Genomic DNA, 11,730 nt, shown 5'->3' with positions numbered 1-11,730 from the left:
ACTAAATTTTTCTAAGGAGGGGTTAACGTCGTGACACACAGCATATGACGTTGAGGGTTGCCTTGTAGTGGAATGTGTTCATCTAAGTTTCTTTCCTGTAAGCACAAGGCCACAGGAGAGAAGTTACTTAATGTCATTGGTGTCACCTAAGTTGTGTAAGAGCCCTCAACAATTCCAGTGGATAATAAAAGCCATTTTGAAACTGAAAGGTAAAAAATGGCATTAAAAAGTGAATGAGAAACAGAAAGATGTTAGGTGACACAGATCAAAAGAAGGAGCGATAACCTTTAGGTTATCGCTTTATTATTTAAGGGTGTTATTGAGACTTTGTCCTTCATTCCGCGCTCGAGAGAGCGCTTGTTCTTCGGCGTCGATGACACCGGTCGTTTTGGGTCGACCTCCATCGCTCTCTCTGAGGCGCTGGGAGACCGAGAGTTGGGCGCCGAGACACGAGTCTCGGGCCTTGGGATTATTTTGATATTAGGGCCCTGCGGGACTGGTGTCTGCAGGGCCTTCGAAGAGGGTGAAGCAGTACTGGCTGCTTCCACGACGGGGGCGGGAGGGGTCACTGCGGCACCACTGCGCGCGGGCTCGGAGGAATCCAGAGGCCTCTGACACTGCCCCCGCCTGCGTGACGTCGGCATAACTTCGCGAAAGGTATGACAATCGCTATCGTGCCTCCAAGGACGAAATTTTTTCTTTAGCAGTTAATGCAATTACCTCCTTCTTCTTTTTTCCAGCAAGGGCAAGATCGCGAGTAAGTTGGATCATCTCCTTTGCAGTTAATGCAATGTGGGGAACAAATGCAGTTGTCAGATTGATGAGCGTTGGAGCGGCATTTAGCACAGGTTCTTTGGCCTCGGCATGCATGTGAAGCATGTCCAAACCTTTTGGTACTTGAAACATCGTCTGGGGTTCGGGATATATGGTCTCGCGTTTACTTTTACGTACCCTGCATCCAGTGAGATAGACTTGTTCCAAAGGTAAGTATAAGATATTTTGTCGGGATTTCTTGGTCGTTTGTGCGGATGAAAATTCTTTGTACTTTGCTAACATCTTGTTCCTGGAAAGCTTCCAGCAGTTCCTCATTGCTCAGGCCAGTAAAGTCTTCCTGTGATATTACCCCCCCCCCCCCCCCCCGGCTTGTATTTAGTGTTCTGTGTGGGGAAACTGCCACTGTCGCGTTGCCAAAGCTGGTCAGTTTGGAGTGCTTTTGCGCTTGATCTTTGTCATTTAGTTCTAGGAGGAAGTCTCCACTACACATTTTTGAGGCTTTGTATGTCGGTCAGATTTTGTCCTCAAGGCACTTGGCCACGAGGAATAGAGAGAGCTTTCTTACTGGCATGCTGTTTTCGCTGTGGACTACATAATACTTCGGGAAAAATGGAGCGTTGCTCCGAAAGGAGAATTGGAACGGTGCTTCGGTGCAGCATCTTTTCAGACACCGATCATAAACGACACAAGTTTACGCTGCCATGGGAAAATGTGTATGTTCGGCAACAGTGCCGACCGCCCACCACGGAGCCCTACCAGGGGACGCGGCAAAGCTTGTGTACAAGCCTGCACGACGCCAGCCGTATGCAGTCACTATAACCAAATATGGTTATAGGCAATAAGGCAACTACCTATTTCCCCCGGGTGGGTCAGTGCGGGGATGGCGCCTACGTGAAGCTGAGGGCAAAAGGGTGTGTCGCCGCCGCCGAGGGGCCATAAAGGTCCAGACACCTCACATTGGCACAACCCCCAGGATCCCCTTTTCCCCGGACACGGCTAAGCCGCGCACGGTTAGACGCGGGATGGTCTAACCCTCGTGTGCTCGGGTACGTGGTGTAGCAACACACCAAACGCCTGCTCACGCAGACAACCCTGAGTGTGTACATATATATATATATATATATATATATATATATATATATATATATATATATGTGTGTGTGTGTGTGTGTGTGTGTGTGTGTATTAAGTATATATGTCTTTCTTTCTGTACGAGTGTATCAAACCAAGAACACAGTGCAATAGTGACTGCGCCCACTTGCTTATGATCGATGTTGTAGAGGGAAGGGGAAAGTCAAGTTTGGACAAATGAGGAAAGAAAGAACTGTAGCCACGCTGTCGCGCAAGCATTGTAGGTGCCTGTCGTCTGGACGCCTTTCTCTTCCAGGCGTTTTCTACTTTACTGTTGGGCCCGGCTTTGTCCGGTCTCCGTGAGCAAGCCAACGGAAAGCAATGAAAAGTCAATCCCGCTATGCAAAGAGGCCTGCCAAATATTTCATATTTGTCTTCTTGATTCTCGTGTGCGACGTGCCCACAGTGCGACAAGATTATGAAGCACGCGGTGAAGGGGGACTCGGGATATTTATCGCCCCCTGGGGTTCTTTAACGTGCGCCCAATGCGTGGCACACGGTGTTCTTGCATTTCCCCCCTTATCGAGTCACGGCCGCCGCAACCGGGAATTTTCCCGTGGCATTGGGATTGGCACCATAGCAACAAGAACGGTGCCTTTATGAATGTTGCCTTTAACATCCCTATAACCACAAAACCGTCCATCCGTCCGGCACATAAGACGATCGTTTTCAATATAGGACCCACAGCAGCGAGCGAGCGAGCGAGTGAAATCACCTTCGTGCTGCCTGGCATTTCAACGCGAACAATGCTCAGAGATCATAGCGCACAGGAAGCTATAAGCACTCGGCGTAGATCGCCTTCGAGATAGGGCCTGCGCGACCACGCCATACACAGCCGCCGCAGGAGTACGGCTGAGCTCGGTTCATAATGGTTCGACGCTGATGCGTAAGGCGGTAAAGAGCGATAACGGCTTATCATCAGCGCACCTGGCATCAGCGCACCTGGCACCGCCACCTGCAGCAGTTTGCTTGCGTCATCGATTCACCTTGCGCCGCTGTCCGCAGCAGTTCGTGTCGCCGCAGCGCTGTCGTTTATAGAGATGGAATAAAGTTTCATAACATTCTTAATGACACCGGGCGACGTGGAGATGAGGAATTAGCACAATGCTTACGTATACTTAGATAGCTCCCAGAGGAGTTCCTGCAGCTCTTTCTTTCTTGTTTTAGTGCCGATGTTCTTCTCACGTTTCCGTTAAGGTCATCGTATACTCCCCAAGACACTAGCGTACCATGCTTTGGGTGCGCGTAATATAACTGCAGGTGGTGGAAATCAATCCGAAGCTTTGTACTAGTTATACCATTCCTAATAGCCAATGGCGTGGTTTCACAGCGGTAAACAATACAGTTTAATCAAGGCTCGCCCCATTGCCCGTATTACTGAGATGCGTTCTTGGTTGGCATGCGCGCAGAGAAAGTGCGTAGCATCGAATTAGAGAAAATTTTAATTCTGGCACTACAGGCAGCAAGTTATTAAGTTCAAAATAATATAAAAGAACTGCGTCCATAAAACTAGGTCATTGCCAGCCCCTACTTGTCACAGGTGTGCGCAATGCAGCTGGTAACGCTGGGGTTTCATTTGTCATACTCGACCATTCACCGAAGTTATGCTTGGAGCGGATGTTATTGAGTTTTATCCCTGGCGCGTACGCAAAGGAAATGTCAGCCATATGCCTATTTAGGTTTCCGGAGCAATTTTGCGTTTTTCCTTTTATTTCAAAAGGGAGGTTGACGCTTTCGGTGCTCCAGCTGATTTGTGAGCATTTTCATTCTTTATTTTTGCCAATGTTGTTCTGGAAAGACGTCATTAGCTAGCGGCTGTGCAAGGCCGCTTATAACTACGATGTTCGCAGCGTTTTCTTCGTCCCTTCTGTCTCTGTTTACGATTACGATGCCGATTCTAAAGGCAGGCTAGCCGGGCCGATCAGGCAGGTTGATAGAATTCGTAGCTGACTAACGTGCAGCACGTTCACACAAAGGAGCGCCTTCTGGATTGGTAGGGAATATCTTCTGGCTCATTTTCAGCCCACTAGTGCGAGCAGACGAGATGGTGAGTCCCATACGCGTTCATCTGAAGCCTAATCACCCAGGATCCAGGGCACAGTCAGAGCCGGCGTTGAGCCACCACCATTTCCACAGCAGCCGATCACTTTGATCACGTAGATTGGTCGAGTTTTGTTGAATCATCAGGTATTACATGGTGTAAGGACCATTACAGCCCGAAGACTTCGAAGATATGTATCCTGCGCCCGGGTAAGGTTACGGGAAAGAAGGCAGACAGGCTTGGGGATTAAGGCACATGTGACCTGTTGGAGGTTTGATTTCAGTGCTTGGTACAGAGCGCGGTAATCGGATGGTAGAAATACAGGTGTCTCAGATGTGGCACGAGGTCGAGGCAGATTATCTGCCACGTGGCTGAAACGACTCCGACCGAGCCCGTCTACCTACCGCACCTCAGAAGTGAGATGTCCGGACTTGTGGAGTCTGTAGTGTTCTTCAGAGACTTGTAGCGTTCTTGTGACTTGTTTGAGGTGTTACGCAGTCCTATACGTGATTTAGTGTGTGCTTGCCCTGGTGTGGTGCGGTCTGACGTACTAAGTGACTTGATAGCATCGTGTATGGCTTGCATTTCAAGTAGCAGCAGGTGGGCCGTTTGTTCCTCGTTTGTGCGGGCAGATGGACGTGCGGGGTAAGATGGATTCACGAAGGCGACTCGTCTTCTATGCGAAAAAGTCGTCCTATCTGCATATACTACACTGAACTTCTGGAATGATAGTATCACTAGCAGTAACTCGCGGACCGTGTCGGCGGAGCCTCCCATATTTGTTTTCTGTGACAGATGTATAGCACCACTGGTGAAGGTCATTTCTCGCCGTAGCCTGCACCGGCTGTGCATAAAAATGCGACCTAATGTAGCTACCGCAGCATTGTGACGATAATTTATTATCCCGTTTTGTTCGCGTTATGTCATCAGCACTGAAATGGTATTAAGCTGAGTACCCGCCGTATTTACTTAGTGGCTATGGTGTTGGGCAGCTGAGCACGAGGTCGCGGAATTGAATCTCGGCGACGTCTTCCATTTGCCGAACACAGGTTTAATTAGCTGTGGCTTGTTACTTGTCCTGGAGTCACACACGTATTGCCATTATCAAACCAAAGGCTTATCAGTCGTTTGAGGGCTGTCCTGTATTCGCATCGGTATTTTCCCGACGTATCGTTGTGGTGCCCTAGATACCGCGTTCAGCCGCCTCATCATTGCCTCTTATCACAACGTGGCTTGTGCCACACCAAAAACGGTGGATCTTTTTTTTCCTTGTGAAAAAGAACACGTTTGGAATATTGGAGTTGTTAGCGCTCATATTGTAATGGGACAGCTTTCAATGTACTTACTGTATCAGTGCATATAACTGTAATTTCATGCTTGTCAGTGATAACAGTTCCTGTGCCGTCAATATGGCCTAAACTTCTCCTGGAAAGACTTCGGCAACATGCGGTGACAGAATACACGTTTCCCAATTTTCATTCCCTGTTCGTGCATCTAAAAATTTTTGTTCGGGCAGTCTGTGCACAATTCTGTGTGATTTGTCATTTTTCCATAACGGTGCTTGACTCTTGCATGTATTATGTCCTTCTGTGGAATGCCTTTCTTTCTTTAGTTTAGATACGATATACTACAAGACTGCATAAGGTTCTACCAAGGGGCAGTCTTGGTAGTTTCTTAGCAACCTGAAGTACGTCATGATACCTATTATAGTTAGGGCAGTTTGGTTCGTAAATCAAGTAAGCATATTTTTCTTAATTTTTTTAAGCTCTAAAGGACTCTGTCACAATGGAAAAGCTTGAAGATTTACGACCAGCTTTTACAATGCCCACACAAATAATTTGCATTCGAAAAAAAATAGGAAATCCTGTAGAAAAAGAAAACTTCAAGAAACTTTCATAAAAGCCATAAATGAGCACTCTGAAGCAACCATGGACGCCGCGTCACAGGCAAAATGCTCTACCTGCTTAGACAATACCTGCTTAGAGGAGTGCCTGTTTAGGTGGAAGAATGCCTGTCATCTTGTCAGTTTGTGCTAGAATTGCCTAATCATGTATTTTCTTTTGATACTGTACTGTTTGCGCTTTCTGTACTGTAATCATGCGCTTTCCTAATATTGTTTATGTATCATCTTCTGTACCACTCCTGCAATGTCCCAATTCATGGGATAGCAGTATCTGTAAATAAAATAAATAAATAAATAACTCTTCTACACCTGATTGCTTTCAAAGTTTACTTATGAATCTGAGAGCCTCTTGGAAGGCTACAGAAAGTGGTGCATAGGACGCTTAGGTTCAGTCCGATTTGTTGTGCGGCATGCGTCAACAATGTCCCTACGAACCACGCTGCTTCATTGTTTAGCTGATATGGCGTTGCACTCCTGCACTCGAGGTAGACGGTTCGATTGCCGGCCGCATTCAATCGCGAACTGGATGCAGGAAACATGAGTGCTCTGTGCTTCAGTCGCATTATAATGAACTCACATAATTCAGATTAACCTGCAGTTCTCCAGCAAGGTTTGTCTCACAGATGAAATTGTTTCTTCCATTTTTACAGAACCTTTTCCAAACACATTCTTCACTAGAAGTCATAATCTTGCATGGCACCATGCCGTTGGTACTTACCATAATCGCTGAGACGGCTAATGTGGAATAAGCAGCAAATGCGTTTGCCCATTTGTCTAGCATTCAACGCTCTTTCCAGATAACAGCTTTTAGCAAACACTCCCACTGTAAATCTAGCAGTACTGCCATTACTTTTGATGGCAAGTGGTAATCGCCTGCACTGGTCCGTTCCATCTTCACTGACGCTTCTTGTTTGTCTTATGATTTGCATCCCACACACGATCACCAAACCGTGCATTCTACCCAGCTGGCTCGGTGGCATTTTCCGTGTACACACATAGCGCGACGCCTACAGAGACGCCACTGATGGTCACCCAGAGGGCTCGTTGGAAACCACGCTTGCATGGCAGTCATCATCATCATCATCATCAGCCTGGTTACGCTTACTGCAGGGCAAAGGCCTCTCCCATACTTCTCCAACTACCCATGTCATGTTCTAATTGTGGCCACGTTGTCCCTGCAAATTTCTTTATCTCATCCGCCCACCTAACTTTCTGCAGCCCCCTGCTACACTTCGCTTCCCTTGGAATCCAGTTCGTAACCCTTAATGATCATCGGTTATTTTCACTCCACATTCACACTTGCGCTTAGCGCACATTGGTGAATCAGATCCTCTGTGCCACTGTTCTCGCTTCGATAATCAGCGTGAGACTCTCCAGTGTGCCTTGAATAGACTGAATGACAGGCCATTTCCAGCAGCGAAGATCTTGGGAGCCTGGCCTCACAGTTCATCAGCCCAGAAAGCAGTTCGAGCACTTTTTCACTACCTGAAGGCAGCAGACTTGAGTGCCCGACTATATACATCCTACACCTAAGTTCTCTCTCTCTCTCTTTCACTCCCCATTCTCCTCCCCAAGTGTAGGGTGGCAAACTGGACTCAGTCTGGTTAACCTCCCTGTCTTTCCTTCTTACCTTCTTTCTCTCTCTCTCTCTCTCTCTCTCTTCACTCTTCATTACATGTCCTGCCAATGCCCCTTTCATTTCCTTGATTTCAACTAAGATGTCATTAACTCGCGTCTGTTCCCTCACCCAATCTGCTCTTTTCTTATCCCTTAGCGTAACACCCATCTTGGTTCTATCCTTTTTCATCATTCTTCATTCCTTCTTTCATCATTCTTCGGTGGAAGCAGCAGACGACAACTCTTTGAAGCAGGATGGCTGATGTGTGCGACTCGGACTTTCCGTTTGTTGGGGTGCTAGACTGCCTATTTCTGCTGTGACAGCTGGAGGGAAGGCGAGGGCCGCTAAGAGAGTGGACGTGTACATGACGTTACAGCAGTTTAGGACAGCACAGTCCACATACGTGCCAGGTGCGTGCAGCAAACAGGCGCAACAAAGTCCAGTTACGAACTTGAGCTCATGCTAAATTAAGTACCTTCTTTATTGTATTGGTTATTGCGATGCCTCGATTATTTTTCTTTAATTCTGCACTTGTCACAATGCTGTTTCAGTACGTCAAGATTAATACTGTTTCTGTACCGCAAGATTAAGCAGACGTCTTTATGGGGCAGACTTGTATATCAAATGACTGCACATGACGTCATTCCAGGACACTTTGTGCTGATTTCGCTACTGCTGAATACACTTGACTACGTATTTGACTACGTGACCATGTGTCACGTGCATATGCATAGACGTGAATAAGTGCTTTTTTCAAACTCACGTTGGGCGAGTAATATACTAATGAAGTATGCTTGTATAACGAAGGTAGATCAATGTCTCAGGTGACTGCAGAATATTGCAGTCGTTTATATAGATTGTGAAATGCAAAGGTCTTGAAAGACAGCCACGAGATACGCCGTACTCAATGAGTGTGGATACGAAAACCGCGAGTCTAACATCGAAGGATTCTTTTTTCTCTATGTGGTAATCTTTCATTACCTCTAAAGTAATTCGACCGCACCATATCTCAGCCGAAGGAAAATCTTGTTATTTGAGGAAGACACCGCTGTTGCATCATGCTTTTTCCCACGTATCTTATTACCGCACTTTTTACATGCAACACTGGAATAGAGCACTCACCTCTGACAAGTAGAGTGGTGAACACTGGAAGGGTCTACGCGGTTTACTCTCACTGAGCGGAGAATACGCGATAGGTTAGGCAGGCTGGGAGGAAACGTTGGAATGCAGTTCGGCCAGGGGAAACGTGATCAATGCGATTGGTTACTCAGTCACTTTCTTTAGCGTTGACACTTATGCAGGTTCGAGCAATAAACGTGAAAAAACATTTTTTAAACCCCGTTCTAGAATTGCCCTCCTGCAGAAATGTCGAAAGTAGCCATCCTCACGAAAATTGCTTGTCACCGGCATCCTCTTTTTTTCTTTCAGGCAGGAAGCTTCAAGAGCGGAATGCTATGCAGCAAACGCCCCTTTACGCAGGACATCGACGGCGACCTCTACAACATTAACTTCAACCCGGACATCATTCGCGAAGCCCTCGCTTTCAAGCCCCACCCAGGTGACGTCATTGAGGTGAGCTACCCGTCTTCGGGAACCCGCTGGATGCAGCACATGATACAACTCATCGTTTACAAAGGCAAGAGCGCCAACTCGCACGATGATTTCCTGAAAAGGTATCTAGTGCTCGAGCTCCTTGGCAAACGAGTGGACGTAGTGACGTCACCGCCGCGGCTCATACTGACGCACATCCGGCCGGGAAAGCTTGCAACCATGGCAGAGGCCAAATACGTCTACGTCGCTCGGAACCCGTGGGACGTTTGCTGCTCTTCGTATTGTCTCGCCATGAAGCTGCGTGAACTGACTGAGCGAATGTCGTTTGACGACTACGTGTCCTTGTTTCTTGACGGGCGTGTCGGTGTTGGCCCGTACTTTGAGCACGTGCACGCTGGCTACGTGAGAAGAAGGGACCCGAACTTTTTCTTTGTGACATACGAAGAGATGGTGACGGACTGCGGTGGCGTTGTCCTACGGCTGGCAGACTTCTTGGATGGCGACTACGGCGAATCGCTTCGCACAAATCCGGAAGTCCTCAGTGATGTCGTCAGAAAATGCGGTGTCCCCTATGTGAGCGCCCTTATAAACATTCCCAAGGAGGCGTTCATTAAGATGGTGTTCACAAACCCGAATGTCTCGCACGAGACTGCTTTGAGAAGGGCGGAAGACATGGAAGAGAGTGTGTCTGCTGTTAGGAAGGCGAAGATCGGGAACTGGAGAGAGGTATTCAGTAAGGCTGCGCTGAGAATGACATTGGAGAAGATAAACACAACTCCACAGGCGGCATTCGTGCAGGAGCTGTGGAAGGATATATATGCCGAAGTTGTCGAAGCAGCTACGTAGGCCACCATTGCAAGTAAAGCTTTGACGCTTGTAACGAAGGGCATAAGTCAAGACATTCAATTTTGCTTGGTTTTTCCACTAAAGTGGGGCTGCTTAATTGACTGATTCTCATGGAACCTTTATACCCCCTCCATTCGGAATACAGGAAGCACGGAAATACCATACTCAAGAAGACACTTGGCGGAAGAATTTAATCACATCATGTTAAATTGATCTGACAGATTTCATAGTGCATACGGAATGGAATAAGCACTGTAGGGAGATGACAGCGAGCACATCCACTTGTAATAAAGAAACGTTTTTAGAGGTGAATGCTCTATTAATATCTTTGTGCATACGGTATTTCTTCACGTGAAACGTGTAAATCGCGCAACTCTCTCAAGTGTTTAACCGAAAGGCGGCGACGGCCAGTTTACGCTGCAACATCTACAAAAACGACATTAGTGACAAAAATAACCCGCCGTGGTTGCTCAGTGTCTATGGTGTTGGGCTGCTGAGCACGAGGTCGCGGGATCGAATCCCGGCCACGGCAGCCGCATTTCGATGGGGGCGAAATGCGTAAACACCCGTGTGCTTAGATTTAGGTGCACGTTAAGGAACCCCAGGTGGTCGAAATCTCCGGAGTCCTCCACTACGGCGTGCCTCATAATCAGAAAGTGCTTTTGGCACGTAAAACCCCAAATATTATTATTATTATTATTGGTGACAAAAGTGACATTAAACCCACCTAATCAGGTCGCGGCACTTCGCTGAAACATAAGTAGAATTCAGAAAAAAAAAAGGATACCAAAAGCGACCGATCACCTGCCCGGTTGACAAACACAGCTACAATGCAGGGCCGTTTTCCCTAGAGAGCTGGCATTGGGTGCGTGCACGAGCCCTGGAAGACATGGTGCTGCAATCGATCTTGCGTAGAATGTTGGATCACGTGACGTCGTTTCGATGCGGTCAGACCACCCACGGCAATTGCATGGCACAATTTAATATGTTTATTTTATTTTGTAGTATTCATAATCGTGTTACATTTTCTCTGAGCAATACTGACTGCGCTATTAGAACAGGATAAATGTGGCTCGGCTTTTCCTGGTGCTCCTTAGGACGTTCATCGGGGAATTATATCAAGCCAAGCCTCGAATTCTTTCCTCTTTGAGTCATATTGTAGTCATAATGCAGATACAAGATCACGTCTGTGCAAAATTACACTCCTCAGATTTTTCATCGACCGCCTTGATTGGTTCAAGACCCCTGTATCAAGTTTTGACATCAGTTAGTTAACTTATGGAAGGCTTCGGCGTTCTAGACGTTTCCATGTTAGAGTCGGTGATAACATTTGCAATAGTGTAAAGAAAATTGTATTGCTGTTTTCCTAGATAAAGCAAAAATGTCCTAGTTTCGATCGAAAGGTGGACCATTGATTGCGATAGCAAATTCGCAGACAGCTGTACGTAGTAAGGATAGTATCTTTATCGGCTGTATAAACTTGTAACCATGCGCCTACTAAGTGAATTAACAAACGCGGTGTCACGCGCGCACACGTAAACATGAACACGTCTCACTCGATGACCGCAAAAACTCGCTGTCCAAACGCTGGAGTGAGTAGGCGCGGCAGTAGCAGCGAGCGAATTGGCCGTCATGTTGCGTCTCGCTTGATCGCTGAGTGAGCGTCAAAAGCACAGCGCATACGCATCTACCAGCACACTCGGCGCACTTTGTACACATCGCAGACCGCCCTACCGTCCCTCCCCTACTCCGCGATGCCTCGCACGCGGCGAATGACAGCGCGTTTTCTCCTGTGTTTTTCTCCTCGCGGACATGAGATTCATCTGCGATCGTCGGCTGACCCTCGCAAGCTTTCGCTCGCGCACA

At 47.3% G+C, this 11,730-nt stretch overlaps 1 protein-coding gene across 2 annotated transcripts; it reads left to right on the top strand.

Moving 5' to 3' along the window:
* The first annotated feature begins 3,766 nt into the window (after nucleotides 1-3,766).
* Nucleotides 3,767-10,176, top strand: LOC142591045 (amine sulfotransferase-like). 2 transcript variants are annotated; one of them, XM_075703421.1, is made up of 2 exons: nucleotides 3,767-3,952; nucleotides 8,896-10,176. In XM_075703421.1, exons 1-2 carry the CDS (start codon nucleotides 3,950-3,952, stop codon nucleotides 9,862-9,864), a joined length of 972 nt encoding a protein of 323 aa, XP_075559536.1. In that variant the 5' UTR covers nucleotides 3,767-3,949; the 3' UTR covers nucleotides 9,865-10,176. The 2 variants fall into 2 exon arrangements, with proteins under 2 accessions (XP_075559536.1, XP_075559537.1); XM_075703422.1 differs by lacking the exon at nucleotides 3,767-3,952 and adding an exon at nucleotides 3,980-4,155.
* Nucleotides 10,177-11,730: the final 1,554 nt, after the last annotated feature.

The sequence above is a fragment of the Dermacentor variabilis genome, chromosome 8, assembly GCF_050947875.1.
Source record: "Dermacentor variabilis isolate Ectoservices chromosome 8, ASM5094787v1, whole genome shotgun sequence".
Taxonomy (NCBI): Eukaryota; Metazoa; Arthropoda; class Arachnida; order Ixodida; family Ixodidae; genus Dermacentor; species Dermacentor variabilis.
The sequence above is the reverse complement of the archived record's forward strand: the minus strand, read 5'-3'. Positions and strand labels throughout refer to the sequence as shown.